Raw genomic sequence first — 23635 nt, forward strand, 5'->3', positions numbered from 1 at the left:
CAACGAGTATGTCATATGATTTTTATGGTAAACAAATCATTCGGGCAAATGAAATTCAGGCAAGTTAGATTCGGGCAAATGAATATTATGTTAAATGACTGTCGGGCAAACAATAGACAACCATAGTAGGCACGTGACTACACAGGCGGGCATTTTAAAAATTTGGCATCCCCCAATTAGCGAAAGTTGTTAACAAAATATACTTCACTGTCAGTTTTGTGACGATATTTAAGCATGAAATTTCAATAAAAACATTGGTTTTGTGTTAATTACATAAACTTTAAGCGATAATCTACATTCAGAATGTGAAAAAAGTAAATGTTTAGACAGATTTTATGCTTAATTTGTCGTCACAAAACTGACAGTGAGTTAATTTTTGTTAACCACTTACGCTAATTTTGGATCCAAAATTCTGAAAATGCCGTTTAAAAGCAATATTTAATGCCAGTAAAGGAAACAACCTTCAGCCTCATAAAAAAAAAAGGTAAGATCTGAGACTAATATAGTTTATTTTACTTGTTAACAATTTTTTCTAATTGTGGGGGGGGGGGGGGGGGGGGCAAATTCTAGAAATGTCCGTAGGTACTTAACGCACAACCGCGACCGAGTGACGTAGGCCTCCTCGTAGTCATATATTTCTGGACAGACTTCTTTAATTAAAAAAAACCTTGATGCGCCATCTAGTTGTCCGTTTTGAAACTATTTTTTTTTTCTTATTCTTTGGTACAACATTCTTCACTCAATATATTATTGGTGCGCACAGTATCTGTATATTTTTTGTATCGCATATGATACATTCCTTTTGACATGTCGTCAATATTATTTTGATTATTCGTTGAATATTTGGCATGTATTATAATTAGATTTAAGTGGTAAAACATGTACATATTGGCACTTTGAAATATAGCTATTATGTTTATAAGAAATATTGTTTTATTTTCAATGTTGTGATTAAATTCGTCAAATCGGAAACGTCTACATACCTCTATATTTCGATTTAGAGTTGCATAGTAACTTTTGAGATCATAATGAACAAATTTTAATATGGGACCCAAAATCGCGAAAAAAAATTATGCTTGTTCCATAGAAATACATACATACAATCACGCCTGTTTCCCAGAGGGGTAGGCAGAGATCACGGATTTCCATTTACTATGATCCTGACGAACCACTTTCGCTTCACACGCTTTCATAACGTTTCTCATACACGCTCGTTGGTATCGAGTGCTTCTGACATGGCCTTTTTGCAATATTTCCCCGATTTGATCAAGAAAAGTTCGCCCAGGTCTTCCACTACCAACTGAACCTTCAACTCTTTTTTTTTTTCATTTTCTTCGTTAATCTCCTCTCATCCATCCTGTACATGCCCAAACCACCTTAACATACCCATCTCAATCTTTGTCACCACATCTACATCCACTCCACATCATGATGAAACCAAAGACCTTTACAGGGGACAGTGCAATCACATTTTTGCCATACTAAATTGAACCTTATCACTGAGTGAGGTGATCGTATCAGACTAGCGTAAACGGTCCACATGAGAGGGCATTGTTTGGGCTGGTGTCCCTCTCGCACGTGTGGCCAGTGTTAATGAGGTTACCATAGTAGTAGTAGTAGTATTATTATCTGTATATTACCTGACTTTATATTTATTTATTTGGAAAAAACATGTTTACATGGCTTGACAGAACAATCCAATGCGCCATAAAACTTAACTAAAACATAATAATTATTACAAAATGTAAATAACTTCTTATATTATTTTTAGTGTTATATTCAAACTAGGGTTTCGACATATTTTAAAGAATTGGCAAAAACAATTATAATGTAATTATTTTAATGCCAATAAATCAAAGACTTGTATAATTAAAAAATACCTTCAATTGGGTATTAGTAGATTTGGTAATAACTTTGAAAATTGACTGGTATCCCCAATGTATAACAGTGATGACGTCACTGAATAATGTTGACATTGTCAGTAAGTGCGAGAGGGACACCAGCCCAAACAATGCCCTCTCATGTGGACACACGTTTTGGCCTAACTACTCATTCTGGCTTAACTATAATTCTATGGATGAAACACCCAATTTTTTACGATTTCACAGCGATTGGTCCCATAATAAAAGTTTGTTCATTGTGAGCTCAAATTTATTCCTTTTATAGAGTTGTGTTCCAGAAACATAAGAAACTAGCTTTTGCCCGCGGCTTCGCTCGCGTCAGAAAGAGACAAGAAGTAGTTTATGTCACTCTCCATCCCTTCAACTATCTCCATTTTAAAAATAACGTCAATTCATCGCTCCGTTTTGCCGTCAAAGACGGACAAACAAACAGACACACACTTTCCCATTTATAATATTAGTAAGAAGTAAGAAATTAAAAAGTAGTATAAACCACAATAAATTTATTTTTTAATACTCTTTACAATATCTTGAACAAGCTCTCTAATTTTCTCCGATTTTTCTCCATACTTCGCCACCCCTGTACTCACATTATCATACAGAATTTTCAACGTTTCTTGAACGTTTATCGCACCTCCGTCTTTCCATATCTTTAATTGCTTCGCTACGTCGTCCCAGACCTTTCTGTTACCCTCAGTAGGTGGAATCGCGTCTTCTAACGCATCTAGAAGACCGTGGAAAGAAATAGTCCGTTTAACGGAAACCTTTTCAATTTTCTTTGACCGATCTACGATTAGAGGTAAGTGCGATTGACTTAAGACACCGAATAGCACTTCTAAGGATTTTCTCAGTTTTTTGGCGTCGAAGTCTTCTAAGGATTTTATAGCTTTTCTGACTCTGTTTTGAGTGGCGTATGAAGATATGAAATTGGATAGATCGGCGTCTTTAAATATTTCTGTGGCGGCGTCGTTGGCTTGAATGAGTTTTCTGTCCGGGAGTGCGAGCAGCGTGGATACTATGACTTGTAGCTTGTTTCTGAAATGTGAGTGAGTTTAGTAAAACGTTCCACTTTGTCGCTTGCCTTAAAGCCGATTTGGCAGTTTATTCATATAAAGAACAAAAGCAATTCTCGTCTATATGCTAAGCGACAAAGTGGGTTGTTTTACTAAGAACCAAAGACATATAATACTCCGTATAGACAGATAAAGTCTAAGAAAAAAACGTGCCTCAGTACCATACAGAAAAAGGCACGGTGGCCTAGATGGGTGGATTTCATCTCAAAAATTTCATCGTACAAAAATATCAAAACTCAAATGTGTCTCTGGATAAAGTGCACCAACGATAAACCTCACACCAAAGACCTCACACGAAAAATTCCAGATATCTTGCCTTCTATGGGCCCTATTGATTCAAAATAAACGTAATTATAATCGCAAAGAGCTACGTTGGTGGAATCATTGACCACAGCTATACCACTTAAAAATTGATTGAAATGGTTTAATGGGCTTAAGAGGGCATTCAACGAAAACGTCGTAATAATGTAAAATTGATAGTTTTAGTCGGCAAAATGCAACACTTTCCGTCATCTAAAAGACTTATTAAGTTCAGGATTCGATTAGGACATCTTCTTAACTTACATGTTGTGAGACTGGATTTTTAAAAACTAACTCACTTAATTAATTATGATTTTTTTTCTGGTGCATGTTTAGGAAAACCCGCGAAAAGTGCTGACTTAGTCCGTCTAATTTGTAAAATTTGGATAGTTTTGAATGCTTCAAGTGGTAAATTTGTATTATGTATATCCTGTACTACAATCATCTGAGACTACTTCTTTGTTATAAGGCTTTAGAATAGAGTAAATGAGGATATGATGAATCCAATTTGTTTCAGAAGTCACCTCAGAATAAGTGTCAATTTCTTCGAAAACTTACGTGTTTTTGAAGTAGTTTTAATATAAAAATAATCTGCAACGCTTACTCAAACAGATTTTATGCAAAAGTTTTCTATTAATTGCAATTTAATATTTTTGACGATTTTTTAAAAATGCCTCCTTATTACCGGTTACGCGCGCTTGCGATGTCAGTACCGCGGCAGAGCTTGTAGAGGCAGGACGTATGTTAGTCCGCTCCGCACGCGGCTCGACGATCGCGAAGTTATTTTGTCATTGTGTGCGGCACCCGCCGTGTCCAAAACCGCACTTGTGTGCGTGTTTGGCTGTACTGTTGCATGTATACTGCGACCGAAAACTTTGATCCTTGGGTTGACGACTTTGGTAACTAACTAATTAACTTGACTAATATTTTTAGTAAGTATTATTTATTATTGAATATCATTTGAGGTTACTGACTCGTCTCAACAAAATCTTTGACAATAGATGGTACTCAGGATCTGATGATGAAGTCAGATGGTAGTCATGAGTTCTCATCAACCAGGTCTTGAAACCATTTCGTGTTTGGGCTCGTTTGATTCGCCTCAACAAGATCTTTGACAAGAGGTGATGGTACCCAGGATCTGATGATGAAGCCGGAAGGTAGTCATGAGTTCTCATCAACCAGGTCTTGAAACCATTTCGTGTTTGGGCTCGTTTGATTTGCCTCAACAAGATCTTTGACAAGAGGTGATGGTACCCAGGATCTGATGATGAAGCCGGAAGGTAGTCATGAGTTCTCATCAACCAGGTCTTGAAACCATTTCGTGTTTGGGCTCGTTTGGTTCGTCTCAACAAGATCTTTGACAAGAGATGGTACCCAGGATCTGATGATGAAGCTGGAAGGTAGTCAAGAGAATTCATCAACCAGGTCTTGAAACCACTCCGTGTTTGGGCTCGTTTGGTTCGTCTCAACAAGATCTTTGACAAGAGATGGTACCCAGGATCTGATGGTGAAGCCGGAAGGTAGTCAAGAGTATTCAACAACCAGGTCTTGAAACTCTTCTGTGTTTGGGCTCGTTTGATTCGTCTCAACAAGATCTTTGACAAGAGATGGTACCCAGGATCTGATGATGAAGCTGGAAGGTAGTCAAGAGTATTCCACGACCAGGTCTTGAAACCACTTCGTGTTTGGGTTCGTTTGATTCGTCTCAACAAGATCTTTGACAAGAGATGGTAATCACTCTTTTATACTCTGGCGCATCCACTGTCTCAGTGTGTCAACAGTCAACTAAAGCAGGTAGGCGTAGCGTAGAGTTGTATTTCCTTACAAAAAACTAATACATAGATGTGGACCTTCCTGTGCTCCATGCAATTAAAACAACATAATATTTAAAAACCGGCCGAGAGCGTGTCGGGTCACGCTCAGTGCCTACACTGAGCGTGGCCCGACACGCTCTCGGCCGGTTTTTAAAGCCGCGTTGGTAAATAGCCGCTCGGCTCTTCCGTAGTTTTCCATATTTTTCAAAAACTACAGAACCTATCAAGTTCAAAACAGTTTTCCTAGAAAGTTTATAAAGTTCTACTTTTGTGATTTTTTTTTTAAATATATGGTTAAAAAGTTAGAGGGGGGGGACACACTTTTTTTTTCTTTAGGAGCGATTATTCCCGAAAATATTAATATTATCAAAAAACGATTTCAGTAATTCATTTTTAAATACCTATCCAACAATAAATCATACGTTAGGGTTGAAATGAAAAAAAAATCACTCCCTACTTTACGTGTAGGGGGGTACCCTAATAAAACATTTTTTCCACTTTTTATTTTTGCACTTTGTCGGCGTGACTGATATACATATTGGTACCAAATTTCAGCTCTCTAGTTCTAACGGTCACTGAGATTATCCGCGGACGGACGGACGGACGGAGGGACAGACAGACAGACATGGCGAAACTATAAGGGTTCCTAGTTGACTACGAAACCCTAAAAACACATTTTAAATATAAAAAAAAACTACTTAAAATTAAAGAAAACCGATCTTAGTTCCATTATATACAAAGTGGGGCCTGTAACAAAGGCGAAGAATTGAACTGTAGGCTATTCTCCTTATACTGATCAACATTTATTCAGTGACTTTTAAAAATTATGAAGTCTTTAAATTTTTAATTTTTCATACAAGATAAATATTAGCTTCAATGTACGCCATTATTGTTGTCGTTGACGTTGTCTGTCACACTTTAGACTTAACAGAATTTGCAATACATTACCTCTTAGAAAAAACTTTCAAGGGTGATAAAAATCAAAATAAAAGTTATTTTTAAAAGTCGCCGAACAAATGTTGATCAGTATAAGTGCGTTTTCACATTATCCGATCCGATATCGGATGTCGGACCGATATCCCATACATTACAGGCGCCATCTTGGATTTTTTCTATTGAATTGCTTCCGACATCCGATATCGGATCGGATAGTGTGAAAACGGCTTAAGGAGAATAGCCTAGAGTTAGTAGAGTTCAATTCTTCGCCTTTGTTACAGGCCCCACTCTGTATATGTACCTAGAAAACATCATCATCTTCCTTGCGTTATCCCGGCATTTGCCACGGCTCATGGGAGCCTGCGGTCCACTTTGACAACTAATCCCAAGATTTGGCGTAGGCACTAGTTTTTACGAAAGCGACTGCCATCTGACCTTTCAACCCAAAGGGTAAACTAGACCTTATTGGAATAAGTCCGGTTTCCTCACGATGTTTTCCTTCACCGAAAAGAACCTAGAAAACATATCATATACAAAATGAAATAAAACTAAGAAAACGGATTATATTCATTATACGCGATATAATCTGATTCCATAAATTTATTTCATGAGTAACTATCGCGGTGACAGAAGACAATATTATATACACAATTTATTATATTATAAAAGTTTTTTAATTTATTTCTTCCAAGGCTACACACGTTTTAATAAAAAAAACTGTGATAAGTTTAATAATTAAACTAAAAGGTCAAGTATTTATGCACGAAATCATGTATGCAAATATGTAATATATATGGTGGTGTTTTTACGCAAGTATCAATAATGGTTAGTCCGCAACGCCACTGATGGCGTGGCGGTACCGACCATGAATGCTATCCCTTTCGCTCTAGCCGCACGTAAGGTTGGTTCGAAGAGGATCGCACGCTATGTCTGTACCGCAGGCTACAATCGTTATGCTTCTGGTTATAGTGTGCGTCTGCACACAGGCGCACGCCAGCGCCGCCGGCGTCGAAATGCGAGCAAGCAGATTTTTTGAAAGCGCTCTTAACCGGCAAAGGCCGATCCGATCCGAAGCCCTTAGGGCTGGTTTTTCAATCGCCAGATAAATAATATCGGTCAGATAAATGTTACCTGTCATTGTCATTTATACGTGTGATGAAAAGGATACTGATAACTTTATCTGGTAGATATATTTATCTGGCGACTGAAAAACCGGCCCTTAGTAAGGTTCCAAATAGGTATTGGATACCTAAATCCATTGGCGCTGTGGCAGATCCCAAACATTTTGCACGCATGTTCATACTCCAATGATTTGACTGTGTCCAGTTCTTTTTGCATCCGCAGCGCTCCGCCTTGCCGCAACGCATTTGTACCTGTCATAATGAAAAAAAAAATAGAAAATTTGGTCGGACCGATATCCCATACATTACAGGCGCCATCAAGATCATACCATCCCATACATTGAAATGCGACCGCCTAAGAACGCGCATACACTACACCACACATAGATGGCGCCACAAAAAAATGCCTTGTTGCCATCGATTATTTGTAGATTGGCGTTGTCACTTTCGAGACATAAATCTATGTCAAAAGTGTAATCGAAAGCTACAAGACATTTTTGGCGCCATCTATGTGTGGTGTAGTGTATGCGCGTTCTTAGGCGGTCGCATTTTAAAGTATGGGATGGTATGATCTTATCTATAATGTTACACACCTTTACCAAGCATATCTGTCTTCAAAAAGCTAACAATCCTCTTCATGATCAAGTTAGAAGTGTCTATGGTATGCAGGATAACGTTCCGAGTCCCCTGGCTAGTCTTAATGTCCACATTTCTGGTATTTCTCACGAAATCCATGAATTTTTGCTTATACGTCTCTGCTAGCGCGTCGATCTTTTTCCCCGTGTACGGATCCGTTTTCTTTTTCATCGCTTCGAAAACCTGGAGATTAAAGAAACATGTCTAAAGCTCCCTCAACACTCGCGCGCGTATGCGAGTGCTGAACTTTCTACGTATCGAATCCACACGCGTTCGCAGCTTCGCGCCCCGATACGCGCGCGAGTGTGAGACGCTTAAACGCTAAACCGTCAAAATTTGCTCTTAAGAGTATGCAGTAAACTTGCTTTTCCATACAACTTGGGTACAGTCACGGACATATCTCTTGTAAAAAACCACGGGGTGTTGTAAGTTTGACGTGGCTGCCTGTCTGTTTGTCTGTCTGTCTGTGGCATCGTAGCTCGATCCCGATCGAATGAACCGATTTAGATTTCGTTTTTTTTTTTGTTTGAAAGCTGAGTTAGTCGGGAGTGTTCTTAGCCATGCTTCATGAAAATCGGTCCACTATGTCGCGAATTTTTTTTTGTAATTTTTCCCCTCACTAGCTAGGAAACACGTGTTTTGTCCTTTAATAGCAGCGGGTAAAAACGCATTTTATCCACTAGTGGGTAAAGTAATTTGACCTTGAATAAAGTCAAATTAACTGCTTTAAAACTGATAAAAGTAGGTAAATCTAGTAATAAAGATGATTTACCACCTGTGGAACTACTGGAAGCAGTGATAAACGCATTTTTGTGTTGTAGTTTCCTCGCTATAGTGAGGGGAAAAGTTTTGTGTTACACTCGGGTGCAAATGTATTTTACTTCTCGCGTGTTAATAACTTTGCCCCCTTGTATAACAAATAACTATTGTGGTTAGGAATTTTTAAAACTGATGCGATGTACTGACCTTCAAAGCTTGTTCATACACGTGCGTAGTAAATTTCTTTATCCTTTCGTCATCCTGAACTTTGTGCGGTTTGAACTTGGTCGTTCTCGGTCTTACGGCTCTGGTCGTAGGGCTAAGCTGAACATATAAGTTTTTGTGAAAAGAAAACACATTATACCGTAAAAGTTAATAAATTCAAAAGTGGAAAATTACTGCCTTGTTTGAGACTTGAACTCGCTGCCTTCCCAGGACAGTAATAATCCATTTTGTATTTCTGCTTAGCCTCTATAATTTGAATTTAACAAACTCGTCTTTTAACATAACTTTCATAAAAGCAGAATAACATAAACATAGTCGCACATACATTTTGATCATATAATCCTATTGCATCTATTTTTTGTGTATTTTGACGACCGGTCTGGCTCAATCGGTGGTGACCCTGCATGCTAAGCCGCGGTTCCGGGTTCGAATCCCGGTAAGGGCATTTATTTGAGTGATGAGCACAGATGTTTGTTCCTGTCATAAATCTTTTCTATGTTAAGTTTTGCATATTATATAATAAATATCGTATTCTGAGTACCAATAACACAAGCCTTCTTGAGCTTACCGTGAGGCTTAGTCAATCTGTGTATAAATGACACATAATGTTATTTATTTACTATGGCCACCGATTGTTCGTAAGACATTCGCTACATAGAGTATTTACGAGCTCATATAACCCGGCAACCTTCAAATGTAGAATGAACACTTGAACAGGCATGTTCTGGGCGAGCTTACTCCATCGTAGGGCCAAGATTTGCCTTTGGCTAGTCTGTGGCCAAGATTAAGTCCATTTATAATTAAAAAAAATAGAAACTTCTTAATATTATGTCGCTAATGTAAGTATTTATATAATATGTGCAGCAGTTCTTGATCAAACTCATCAAAATATTTACCGTAAGGTCAATTTTTGGCAACTGGATTTCTGGCTCCTCCGGACTGTCTTTATTTCCAAATAATTTTAGATATCGTTCCGCCGCAGATTTATTCCCACCATGCTCCTAAATAAATATCAATAGTTAGTTTATATGTAGTTAGTATACACCGTGTTTTTTTCGTTTTCCCTTAAATTCAACACGTAGCTAGGTTCATTATCAGGAACCATCCTGTATATCAATTTTAGTTAAATTCGCAAAATAAATTTGTTCATCATTTTCACGCATAACAAATTAATTTATTAGTGTGAGAGACCCTTAAGAATAACATTGAAGTTAGTTTCAAGTGTTTGACGGCACATGTCAATCAAATAACATTAGGAATTGGTAAAGGCTGTCAGTGTCACACACGTGTTCAGTAACTATCTTTATTTTTTTAATAACTCGATAACCGTAAGAGTTAAGACGCTAGTTTCTTAGAGAAATTAATTGTATTTGATTTAAAGAACCCCCCCTTAATGTTAACGGAATTCAATAAAAAATAACCTAAATGATAATGATGTAGATGGCGCTAGACGTCACCCCAAGACGTGTGTACAAAAGGAAAGGCATGGAAAGATTTGCGAAGTCCGGCGTGGCTTCCGTAGCTCAATTGGTAAGAGCATTGCACGGATTGCAAAAATGGTGCGGGTTCAAGTCCCGCCGGAAGCGTAAATTTTTCAATTTTTTCCTTTAATATAAAAATGTTTTCCTTTAATATAAAAAATAACCTTCTTGAGTTTACTCAGTCAATCTGTGTAAGAATGTCGTATAATATTTATTTAATATATAGTTGGCGCAGTCGGTAGGATTAAAATTCGCAAAAATTCTATAAGATAATGTACGCTAGTTGCCGCGTGGATGACGCTAGATGTCACTACAAATAACTTGCATTTACTGATGTATGGAGTTACAACTCTTCCCTTACTTATTTTTAACCCCCGACGCAAAAACGACGGGGTGTCATAAGTTTGACGTGTCTGTCTGTCTGTCTGTGGCATTGTAGCTCCCGAACGGATAAACCGATTTAGATTTAGTATATTTTTGTCTGAAACCTGAGTTAGTTGGGAGTGTTCTTAGCCATGTTTCATGAAAATCGGTCTATTATGCCGCGGTCGGGGGTTTTTCAAAATTGTAATTTTGTGGTTAGGTTATACAGAATGTATTAGGTGTACTACCCACCTGAGTTGCTGGCACATGGAATGGTTCATTTAGTCCAGTTTTTATTAATAGATTGTCTTCTCTTATATATGCCTCAATCTTTTTATGGGCGACAGTCTGCAACAGCAATATATCTTACAATTTTACACATTTATGATATTATCTGGGTAAAGGGACCTTGGGCGATGGCGCTTACGTCCCGCGTCGTATTTATACACGCTACATCGCTCATTTTTTTTATACTACGTCGGTGGCAAACAACCATACGGTCCGCCTGATGGAAAGCGGTCATCGTAACCTTTGGACGCCTGCAACTCAAAGAGTGTCACATGCGCGTTGCCACCCCATTAGAAACTTGTACACTCCCTTTTGCTGCGTTAAGTGTAAGTTCACAGCAAAAAGGAGTGTACAAGTTCAAAGGAGGGTTAGGATTGTCGACGACTCAAAGGACAATAGACTGAACAAATTAGTTCCGTAAGTCTTCCCGTCGTCAGCACCCCGCACCCTCGTTGAGCTCTGGCAGCCTTACTCACCGGCAGGAAGACAACGGTACTACCGTAAGCGCCATCAACAATAAGGTCCCTTTACCCAGATTATGACACATTTACCCCCTTATTCATTCACGTTTACTAAAGTCATAAAGGAATTTTTAGTTTGTAAGGGAAGAGTTGAAACTCTATACATCAGTAATTGCAAGTTATTTGCAGTGACATCTAGCGTCATCCACGCGTCAATCACGTGTCAACTAGCGTAAAATATTAGTACTACTACTTGTCAGTAGATGTCGCGACAAATAAAAAGTCTAATGCTCGACAATTTATAGCTAATATTACAATAGTATTAATCAGTACTCTGTTTTCAATTCCTTCTGCTTGTAATATAAGTTGTAAACTGTTTTAATATTACATTTTTGGCAGACGCGACACTGTTGGCACCTAGAGTCGAGTAGTAGTCCTGATAATTCACGCTATTTGACGCGAGATTGACGCTAGATGTCACTACAAATTACTCGCATTTACTGATGTATGGAGTTAAAACTCTTCTTTTACTTATTCCTCTATGATAAAGTTGATAAGCCGATAATAAAAGTTCGTCCCTTTCCGACGTATTAGTATGTTAGAAAAGGACAAACGTTTTTTATCGGCCTTTCAACTTTTGTGAACGTTTATGAATAAGGGAGTTAGTCTCGTTTTGATAAATATATTGCCCCCTCTTACCGATGCCGCATTCTTCTCATGATCGGCGTCCATCTGAAACAGAGAATAGTTATTTGTTATACAAGGGTGCAAAGTTGTATTTTAACGCCGAGTGTGGAATTGAAAAACGAGCAAGTAAAAGGGTTCTATAGTTGAACAACGAGGGAAGCGAGTGGTTCGAGAATAGAGTCCTGAACTTGCGAGTTTTTTAACACACGAGAAGTAGAATACATTTGAACCCGATTGTAACACAAAACTTTTTCCCTCACTACAGCGCGGAAACTACAAGGCAAAAAGTGCGTTTATCACTGCTTCCAGTAGTTCCACAGGTGGTAAATCATCTTTATTACTAGATTCACTTACTTTTATCAATTTTAAAGCAGTTAATTGACTTTATTCAAGGTCAAATTACTCTATCCACTAGTGGATAAAATGCGTTTTACCCGCTGGTATTAAGAGACAAAACACGTGTTTTCGAGCTAGTGAGGAGAAAATATCTTTACACATTTAGTCTCGTTTTTAACCCCCGACGCAAATACTTTGATTGATTATTTTTTGTTTGAAAGCTGAATTAGTCGAGAGTGTTCTTAGCCATGTTCGATGGAAATCGGTCCACTATGTTGGGGTTTTTTTTAAATTAATGTCTTATGGTTATTTTAGTTATCAATACATTATCATGTCTTACCGGTACCGTGTTCTTCTGATGGGTATCCGTCTGAAACCGCTTAATATCTTACAACTTTACCCAATTAACTATATTAATTATTCATTCATTCAATTCATTAAACTATTCATGATAAGTGAGACGTTTTTGGAATTATATTATTAAGTTAAAAATCGAGGTGAAATTCTTAACCCGTCACCACACGGGTCAATCCATACTAATATTATAAATGGGAAAGTGTGTGTGTCTGTTTGTTTGTCCGTCTTTCACGGCCAAACGGAGCAACGAATTGACGTGATTTTTTTAAGTGGATATATTGAAGGGATGGAGAATGACACAGGCTACTTTTTTTTTTTTATACTACGTCTGTGGCAAACAAGTATACGGCCCGCCTGATGTAAAGCGGTCACCGTAACCTATGGACGCCTGCAACTCAAACAGTGTCACATGCGCGTTGCCACCCCATTAGAAACTTGTACATTCCCTTTTGCTGTGTTAAGTACACAGTAAAAAGGAGTGTACAAGTTCTAAGGAGGGTTCGGGTTGCCGACGACTCAAAGGACAATAGACGGAACAAGTTAGTTCCGTAAGTCCTCCCGTCATCAGCACACCGCACCCTCGTTGAGCTCTGGCAGCCTTACTCACCGACAGGAACACAACACTATGAGTAGGGTCTAGTGCTATTTGGCTGCGGTCTTCTGTACTACTTTTTGTCTCTTTCTAACGCGTGCGAAGCCGCGGGTAAAAGCTTGTACCTCTATATAAATAATGTAATGTAATAATGTTGACGACCGATCTGGCCTAGTCGGTACTCGGTAGCATAAATTAAATATAACAAGACAATACCATCCCATACATTAAAATGCGACCGCCTACGAACGCGCTTACACTCCACCACACATAGATGGCGCCACAAAAAAATGCCTTGTTGCCACCGATAATTTGTAGATTGGCATTAAGTGTCAATTCCGAGCCGTAAATCTATATCAAAAGTGACACTTAACGCCATCTACAAGTATAATCGAAAGCTACAAGACATTTTTTTTGTGGCGCCATCTATGTGTGGTGGAGTGTAAGCGCGGTCTTAAGCGGTCGCATTTTAATGTATGGGATGGTATGATCTTGTTATATTTAATCTATGTCGGTAGTGACCTTGGTAAGTAGCCGAATGCACAAACGCTGACGAAACGAAACGCTCGTAGATATCTATCTCTATCGCTCTTGCGTATTGTCGCGACAGAGCAAGACTACCTTTAGCGGCGTTTCGTTTTCGTTTCGCGTCGTAGAAATGCCATTCGGATACAGGGGGGCGATTTTTGAATCTCGCATACGGGATTTTGTCACTAAAATACCGGTTGAAAACGGTGACTTGCTTATTATTTTCAGTGACAATTTTCTGAATTCGAACTAGTAAGACTCAAAAATCGGCCCCCATGGCCCTGCCTGATAAGCGGCGGTCCCGGGTTGGAATCCCGGTAGGGCATTTATTTGAGTGTCGAGCACAGATATTTGTTCCTGGGTCATGGATGTTTTCTATGTATATAAGTATGTATTTATCTATTTAAGTATCGTCGCTAAGCATGCGTATAAGCTTTGCTTAGTTGGGGGCAAAGACATATGTAACTCCGTATAGACGGATAAAGTCTAAGAAAAAAACGTACCTCAATGCCCTAGAGAAAAAGGTACGGTGGCCTAGATGGCGTTACACATAATATTTGACATTTTAACACATATCAAGCTAACAATATAGCCAAATTTTCAAAACTGAGGTTCGTTTTAAGCTTGTGTCGAGAGATGGCAGTCTGTGCACTGTGATTACACATTTTACTTTGACAGTAACTCTCTATAATACTCGATCCTCTTTGGTTTGGGGCTAGGTTGATCTGTATAAGGAGTCCCCCAATATATTTATATTTTTAATTTACTTACCTGTAATTCGAGAGAATTTGTCGATTCATTTGATTCGGCTCTTAACGCTTCATTTAAACCAAAACTTTCCGCCTCCGACGATAACTTTTCTAAACTGCCTTCGTTATTCTAAAACACAGGAAACATATTAAAGGTGCAACTTTACCCCTGGTAGGTAGGTATGGGCAAAGTTGTATTTATTCAACCTCAACACTAAGTGTGTCGCTTAACTTCAAACTCGGGTAAATCCATTCTGATATAAGGTTGATTATTTGTGAGTGTGTTTAGTAAAACGTCCCACTTTGTCGGTTACCATTAATGGCGAGATTTACTTGTATCTTTATATGAACAAACTGACAAAGCGGTTTTGTAGCAATCGACAAAGTGAGACGTTATTCCGTGCACACTCACATTTTCATACATAATAAAGCAGAATGGATTTACCCGAGTTTGAAGCTAAGCGACAAAAGTATAAAAACCTAAAAATTGGGCCATATTGCTGTCGACAGATTAGGTACCTACTGCTCACTAAGTGCCTAAAAGAATAGAATATTTTTTTTAAACATATAAACACACTAAAAATAACATAAAACATCGGCCAAGTGCATGTCGAACCATGCATATGGGAGGGTTGTATTTAATCATCATCATCATATCAGCCCTTTATCGCCCACTGCTGAGCATAGACCTCTCTTCTAGTACGCCACTTCTCCCAGTCCTGAGCTAGTCTTATCCAGTTGTGACACGCAATTGGGTTGTATTTAGGCTGCATTAAGTTAAAGTGCAATACCTACCTGAGCTGAGATATCGTCTGGCTCATTTGTTCCACTCTTTATTAATTGATTATCCCCTTTTACCGACGCCGCATTCTTCTGGTGTCCTGAGTCCATCTGAAACAGCAAAATACCTTACACCTTTGGCCATTTAGTACCGTTTTGATTAATAGATTTCTTATCCTCTCTTACCGATATCTCATTCGTCTCATGTGCGGCGTCCATCTGAAACAACAAAATATAGACGATCGAGAAATCTTTGCATTTAAAAAGGCAGCAAAGTTGAAAAATTATCGGCTCACCGGCCAACTCTCTTCATAAATGCATGCCTTCCTAAATCTTGACGTTCGACACTTTTTAATTTATTGAAAATGTAGGGGTGAAGGTTTAAGCTCAATAGAAAATTTGAATTTTGCGCCTTTTTTTAATGCCAAGATTTGGTTGATCATTTATTTTGTCTTTTTAGTCCCGTTTTGATTAGGTAATAGATTGTCCTCTCTTACCGATATCTCATTTTTTTGATGGTCGGCGCCGGCGTTCATCTGAAACAGCATAATACCTTACAACTTTGCCCACTTAATTCATTTAATTTATTTTATTCATAATAAGTGTCGCTTTTTGGAATAATATCATTAAGTATGTACCTTAGGTTTATTGTTTTTAAGTTCATCCTTTAATGGCTCGGGTAGAGGCTTGTTTTCTGTGTCTGTCGCTCTATTTTCTACACTGCTACTACTGTTGTCCATCTAAAACACAATAGAAATCAGTTTGCAACTTTGCCTGCTTTATTATTATATTTTCGTTTTGGTTTCGCAGATTTATATGGTAGGTAAATTTTGATTATTTCTTAAACAAAATAATAATTAAATATAAGAATAAGGTAACTCTATACACACATGTCTTATATACACCAAATGTGTGTGTGTGTGTGTGTGTGTGTGTGTGTGTGTGTGTGTGTGTGTGTGTGTGTGTGTGTGTGTGAAAAAAGTAAAGTAGAAGTAAATTCTATTTAAGCGAGAAATTCATATTGTCTCGGTTGAGGAGTCAGATCTAGGGGCTATGAGTTCAAGAGTCATCCTAGTCAGTATTCATACATACATACATACCTACATACACACACGCATATATGTAGTATTCCCAAACGGCCTAGGCAAGTAGGCAGGACAAATGAAACTGTAAGTTTCAGTGCCACTATTGGTAATTACGGAGTTGAAAGAAAAAATTGTGATACAGTGATAGGTGTCCAGCATCGCCCAAACCACACCACAATATTCTAGATAGTAGTATTTTTAGTTTTTTTAGCTATTATTATTTTTTTACATCCCATAACTTCTAAAATGAGCGATGTACTTACCTGTAATTCCAAAGAATTTGTCGATACATTTGATTCTGCTCTTAAGGTTTCATTGCCCACGTTTATATCAATGCTTTCCACCTCCGAGGATAACTTCTCTGCACTCCCTTCGTTATTCTTAAACACACGAAACATGATTATCTTGCAACTTTGCCTGTGATAGGTATGGGCAAAGTTGTAACTCTAAAACTTCCGTGACACTCAAACTTTTAAAATATTTAAAACGGGTTACTCAAGTTCTCTCGACGAGTGAAGGAGGCGTGGTCGTTACGAAAAAGATCTCTCTCTTGAAAAAGATCCTCGGAAATGGATCGAAACATGTCGAGCGTTACTTCAACTTAATTAAACGTGAGTAACCCGCTTAAAATATTTACAACCAGCTTTTGCCCGTGGCTTCGCTCGCTTTAAATTCGAAAATTTCGGAATGCTCCACACAAACTTCTACCCCCCCCCCCTTTTAGGCATAAGTCATAAGCATTTATTGCATACATATATTAAGTCTTAATTAGGTACATAATATGGACCCTGCAAGAGCTCAGCAATCATAACCTAGATACTTAACTAACCTACCTAGTAAGTTAGGAAAGTGGGGATTTAGAAAGAGACAGACAAAATAGCCTATGTCACTCTTCATCTCTTCAACTATGTCCACTAAAAAAATCACGGCAATTCGTCGATCCGTTTTGCAGTGAAATACGGACAAACAAACAGACACACACACTTTCCCATTTTATAATATTAGTATGACTAGCTCTTGCCCGCGGCTTCGCTCGAGTTAAATTCGGAAATGGCGGAATGCTGCATACTAACTTCCACTCCCCATTTTAGAGAAGTGGGGTGTTAGAAGGAGACAAAAAATAGCATATATTATATCACTCTCCATCCCTTCAACCATCTCCCCTTAAAAAATCACGTCAATTCGTTGCTCTGTTTTGCCGTGAAGGACGGACAAACAAACAGACGCACACACTTTCCCATTTATAATATTAGTATGGACTAGCTTTTACGCGCGGCTTAACTCGCGTGAAATTCGAATATTGCGGTATAAAGTAGCCTATGTCACTCTACTCCATCCCTTCATCTACATATTTCCACATAAAAAATCACGTCAATTGGTAACACACATAAAACATGAAGTTACAAAACAGAATAAAATAAAAAAGGAAATTTCTTTAGCTTGAAGGAAACTGCCTACCTACCTACTGTAGTTTAAAATTCTAAAATTAAGTATACCCTTACCATGAACAGTTTGTTGTCGTCTTCGAAACTATCTTCATTTTTTACTGACTCGCGAAGATTATTGTTATTTCTCTCCTGGGGTCCTAGCTACGGTGACAATAAAAATTCTCAAGAATTCTAAAAAAATATTCTTGGATAGAATGAAACGTTATTTTTGTACTGAGATTGACTGTAACAGTATACCGGAGGCCCATTTCTCAAATCTGAAAGTTACAAGTTACAAGCGGAAGTCTCTTTCCAACTTGTCATATTAGACAGTGACTACCACTTGTAAATTGTAACTTGTAGCTTCGAGAAATGGGCCCCAGGTGTCTCCAAAACGAACGCCAATGTGTAGTCAGAAGGTGAGCCCTACATTTTTCAAATTTTCCGCCTTTTTAATGACAAAATTTGGTTTGACCGTCTATAATTTATAGGTACCGTAATTTGGGGCGAGTATGGTTCGCTTCTGTTACTTTACAGCTATACTGTGATATTCTAACACTATTCTAAAACCTTCAAATCAAGAGTGAACAGGCATCTTCTGGGCGAGCTCACTCCATCGTAGGCCACGTCTTTGCCTTTGGCTAGTCTGTGGCCAAGAGTAAGCCCATTTATAATAAAAAATTAAAAAAAACTATACACTTACCGTGAACGCTCTGTTGTCCTCTTCGAAACTAGTATCTTTATTATTCACTGACTCACGGAAATGATTGTTGTCTCTCTCCAATTCACTAGTCTCCGCACTATTAAAAGGGACCTAAAACCAAAAATATACCTATAGTTTTTAAAATGTTTTTAAACAAATAATTATTATTAATCGATTCGCAGTTGTTGGAGCAAATTTAGCGGAGTTTTCAATAAAATACACATCAAGACCGTTTACCTTATTAATTCTTTCTACTGCTAAAATAAAATTCTAATATTATTCTTACCGTAAATCCCCTATTCTGCTTTTCTAAAGTATCAGTATCTTCCAATTTTTCGTACTCGGGATAATGATTGTCATCCTCCTCTCTTTCTGAATTCTGAAAACCAAAGTCGTGCAACTTTGCCCGTTTTACAACTTTACACAATACAGGGTGGCCCAAAAATGATTCGGGAACGCATAGAGGCATTGAGTTAAAATTAAAATCTAGCTTCTAGGTTATTAATGTAAAAAAATAGATCGCTTATGTTACAAATAATAATCCCATTTGAATCAAAATTTATATGCCTACTAGAAATTGAAATCAATTTCTAGAAATGTTACTAATAACAATAAGTTTCCATTAAAAGTAAATTTTATTGCAACAGTTTGTTTTTAAAAATTATAAGTTAAAAATCATTTATTCCGCAAATAGGCCACAGGGGCACTTTTACACGTCATATATACAAAACGTTTTTTTTTTATGCGGTATTAGCATTTATTAAATGTATAATTATCAAGAAACATTTAATTCAGTTGTTGAAATAAAAAACTTATATGTGTAAATACATATTAATTTGTAGCGTAAAAGCTAATATTGCACTGACATAACGACCGGCCTGGCTCAGTCGGCAGTGACACTGCCTAAACGAACCCAGGACGTTCAATCCCGGTAAGGGCAATTTGTGCGATGAGCACAGATGTTCCTGAGTCATGGATGTTTTCTATGTATATACCTACAGAGTGGGGCCTGTAACAAAGGCGAAGAATTGAACTCTAGGCTATTCTCCTTATACTGATCAACATTTGTTCGGCGACTTTTAAAAATAACTTTTATTTTGATTTTTATCACCCTTGAAAGTTTTTTCTAAGAGGTAATGTATAAAGTGTGACAGACAACATCAATGACAACAATAATGGCGTACATTGAAGCTAATACTTATTTTGTATGAAAAATTAAAAATTTAAAGACTTCATAATTTTTAAAAGTCACTGAACAAATGTTGATCAGTATAAGAAGAATAGCCTACAGTTCAATTCTTCGCCTTTGTTACAGGCCCCACTCTGTATAAGTATGTATTTATCTATCTAAGTATGTATATCGTCGCTTAGCACCCATAGTACAAGCATTGCTAAGTTTGGGGCTAAGTTGATCTGTGTAAGGTGTCCCCAATATTTATTTATTTACATAATTTGGCAATCAGAACTGTCTTGTACTATAACTACAGTAAAAAACCTTAAAAAGTCATCAAATCTTTGCCATAAATAAAGAGTTAGAATATATTATTTAGTACATATGTTGTTTATTTACCGCACTAGTTCCCAAAGTAGTACATTACTTGTCAGGCCGAAACTTCAAAGGGCCATATGTACTGAAAAACGTCGTACGATACAAGTGCGTAGAAGAAATTCGTAACTCGTGTCGAAAATATCCCCTTCGGTCGTGCTTTATTGCCACTCGTTTCGAACTTCCTATTTTCCTCACTTGTATCGTACGACCTTCAAAAAAGAGCGTACAGCCATCTTAAAGTCCGGCTACGCACCTCCAACACTTCTGGTGTTTCGGGTGTCCATGGGCGGCAGTGTCGCTTACCATCAGGCGATCTATCTGCTGTCCTCCTATTCCATAAAAAAAGTACTATTATGCTATAGAAATAATTTACCGAAAAGTAAAGTGTTTGTGAAACATCTGCAGCTCTTACTTCTCCCCTTTCACCCAATTTATCGCTGTCTCTGTCTGATACCGCACTATCTAGAATCATTAAATTAATTATTTAAATAAGAGCATTCATTTCAACATAGTAAAAATAGTAAAATTAGGTAACTTAAAGTGTTATAAGGTACAGCGGGGCAAATCTTGACGGGGGGCCAATTGTAACTAATCCATTTATTCCATTAAAATTACACTATGATGTTGAGTTCTACAGGCATCCACTGAACACGCCTACCATATATAACCCGTGGAGAATTTAATAATGCAAACATTGTAAAACATGGAAAAAATGGACCAGTTACATTTGGCCCCCTAGTCGAGATTTGCCCCGCTGTACCTTATAGTAAAAAACCGGCCAAGAGCGTGTCGGGCCACGCTCAGTGTAGGGTTCCGTAGTTTTTCGTATTTTTGTCAAAAACTACTGAACCTATCAAGTTCAAAACAATTTTCCTAGAAAGTCTTTACAAAGTTCTACTTTGGTGATTTTTTTCATATTTTTTAAACATATGGTTCAAAAGTTAGAGGGGGGGGGACGCACTTTTTTTTTCCTTTAAGAGCGATTATTTCCGAAACTATTAATATTATCAAAAAATGATCTTAGTAAACCCTTATTCATTTTTAAATACCTATCCAACAATATATCACACGTTGGGGTTGGAATGAAAAAAAATATCAGCCCCCACTTTGCATGTAGGGGGGTACCCTAATGAAACATTTTTTCCCATTTTTTATTTTTGCACTTTGTTGGCGTGATTGATATACATATTGGTACCAAATTTCAGCTTTCTAGTGCTTACGGTTACTGAGATTATCCGCGGACGGACGGACGGACGGACGGACGGACGGACGGACGGACGGACGGACAGACAGACATGGCGAAACTATAAGGGTTCCTAGTTGACTACGGAACCCTAAAAATGGGTGGACGACCGGTCTGGTAGTGGAACTGACCTTGCCTGCTAAGCCGCGGTCCTAGGTTCGAATCTCGGTAAGGGCATGTATTTGCGTGGTGCGCTATGTATATAATTCTTTGTATATTATACAAGGTGTCCCAAGACTACGGGACTTGAAGGGAAAATACCTTAAATATTGCAAATAGGATATTTTGCGGAAAAAAGACTTTTAATTGTCAGTAATTTTGCTATTGTACCTGAATCATAGATAAGTATTTTCTACGTTATTTATTTAATTATTTTGTTTGGCACTGTAACCATGTCAACGCATTATTATAACGATACTGCGCTCGTGCGCGGGAAGGCTTTGGGCAGCTGAGCTAACAGTGCCAACCTTTGCGTCAAAATACAGGAAACAGTGTGAATTTTACGAAAGGTATTCAATAAAACTATTAAAAACTAAGTGCATGGTCGTAGAAAAAGTATTATATGCAACGGTGTTTAACTGAGTCAAAAAATACTCGTGGCGTCTTAATAACAATTTTCGGCTTCGCCTCAAATTGTTACCCACGCCACTCGTCTTTTTTGACCTCCTTTAAACGCCTGTTGCATAAAATACTATTACAGTTATCCAGTCGCTAGTAATAAAATAAATAAACTGCTTACCAATTTGAATGTCATTCATGGCAGCAAGAAACGGCAAAGAATCGAGGTTTCCTGACCCATAATCCTGTTCGCTCGACTCAGATAATACTATCGAACCGTCGAATTTCAGCTTCAGGTGGTTAGGTTCGTCCACTGAAAACAAATAACTATTCCAAATTTCGAAAAACTTATCTCTTATCAACAATATAGATAACTGTAATATACAATATTATATGTATAATAACATATAGTTTTATATTATGCCCATTTAAACTTTAATTCATTTAAACAATAAATTTCATGTTGCAGGAATGTTCTGCGAACATTCTCAAGAATGTTTCCGCTTTTTGGAAATGTTCTGAAAATAGGAGACACTTTAGGTTTTCCATGTCAAGAGGACCCTTAATGCTTAAATTAGTCCTAATATCCTGCCTCGTGTAGCTAAATTGTGCAATAAACTGTGGCCTGCGGTATTTTTAGACCTATACCTACTTACAAACCTTCAAGAAAAGAGCGTACACCCATCTTAAATGTCGGCAATGCACCTCCAATCATTCTAGCGTTTCGGGCATACATTCTACATTAAATAATAGGAGCTTGATAGTGATAGCTTGGTGCATCTTTTTTTAGACTCCTTTCTAAATGCTATAAAACTAATCTTATTGCTTTTCTTCTTTCTATGCTTATAACAATTTTATTTTCATCGTCATCATGTTTGAGTCATTGCCTTTTGTTTTGACTTAGGTATCGTTTCTGAATGTATTTTTTTTCTCTTGAGTGACAAATACTTTAAATACCCATAGGTAGTTATTTTTTTACCACAAACTCACTAGATTCTAGTGCCTATGCCAAATCTTGGGATTAGTTGTCACAGCTGAGCGCGGCAAATGCCGGGATAACGCAAGGAGGATAATGAAACTCACTTGATTCTAGTTACATTATTACTGAGTGTGATGATAAAATACTGTCAGTGATAAAAAAGGGATAAATTAGATAATAAAAACTTCAATTTACTTAACTTCCTTTGGAGATTATTTTGGTTCTTGCCTCATACCTTACTCTGCAGACGTTGTGATATTTTTGGGACACCCTGTACTTTAGTTTTTCGGTTTTTACGCTAAGTATATAAATTGTATATGTACCTGAACGGTATATTGTGTAATTTATCTCACTTCTCGTTAAAAATAAACACAAAGAAAATATGTAGGCAATAACCGCTCCATACATTGTGGCTTATCAAAACTGTAACTTTATGTTAGCATAGGTTTTACCTGTGACTTCGCATGTGAACATTTAAAAGAGGGTTTCTTTTTTTGTCCATGTTTATTTTTAGCGAATTTTAGGTCAGTTTTACACAGAATAACGAGCACTTTCTATCTTAATAGGAGAAAAAAACGCTACATTTTTGTTACCCCATTTCTTTAATCGTATGGCATCAATTCAAAAATAGGCAATTATTTCTACATTTTAAATGTCAATATTCAGGGACTTTAGCCAGTCAGCTGCATCGGTTGTGAGGTGCA

At 37.6% G+C, this 23635-nt stretch overlaps 1 protein-coding gene and 1 non-coding gene across 4 annotated transcripts; one reads left to right on the plus strand and one right to left on the minus strand.

The window, feature by feature from the left end:
• Window positions 1-2389: 2389 nt before the first annotated feature.
• LOC125239313 (general transcriptional corepressor trfA-like) lies at window positions 2390-23345 on the minus strand. Of its 3 annotated transcripts, XM_048146854.1 has the most exons (20): window positions 23255-23345; window positions 22134-22265; window positions 20525-20613; window positions 18889-18981; window positions 18603-18713; window positions 17975-18061; window positions 16736-16852; window positions 16026-16127; window positions 15885-15923; window positions 15574-15606; window positions 15403-15498; window positions 14630-14737; window positions 12722-12751; window positions 12058-12090; window positions 10862-10957; window positions 9662-9766; window positions 8748-8864; window positions 7739-7964; window positions 7274-7397; window positions 2390-2936 (listed from the first exon to the last, which is right to left on the minus strand). In XM_048146854.1, the coding sequence occupies exons 1-20, from the start codon at window positions 23337-23339 to the stop codon at window positions 2405-2407; spliced, it is 2355 nt and encodes a 784-aa protein (XP_048002811.1). In that variant the 5' UTR covers window positions 23340-23345; the 3' UTR covers window positions 2390-2404. The 3 variants fall into 3 exon arrangements, with proteins under 3 accessions (XP_048002811.1, XP_048002814.1, XP_048002812.1); XM_048146857.1 differs by lacking the exon at window positions 17975-18061; XM_048146855.1 differs by lacking the exon at window positions 12722-12751.
• Window positions 10278-10351, plus strand: Trnas-gga. The gene has a single exon. It is a non-coding gene; the product is annotated as a tRNA-Ser (tRNA).
• Window positions 23346-23635: the final 290 nt, after the last annotated feature.

Source organism: Leguminivora glycinivorella, chromosome 25, assembly GCF_023078275.1.
Source record: "Leguminivora glycinivorella isolate SPB_JAAS2020 chromosome 25, LegGlyc_1.1, whole genome shotgun sequence".
NCBI classification, from domain to species: domain Eukaryota; kingdom Metazoa; phylum Arthropoda; class Insecta; order Lepidoptera; family Tortricidae; genus Leguminivora; species Leguminivora glycinivorella.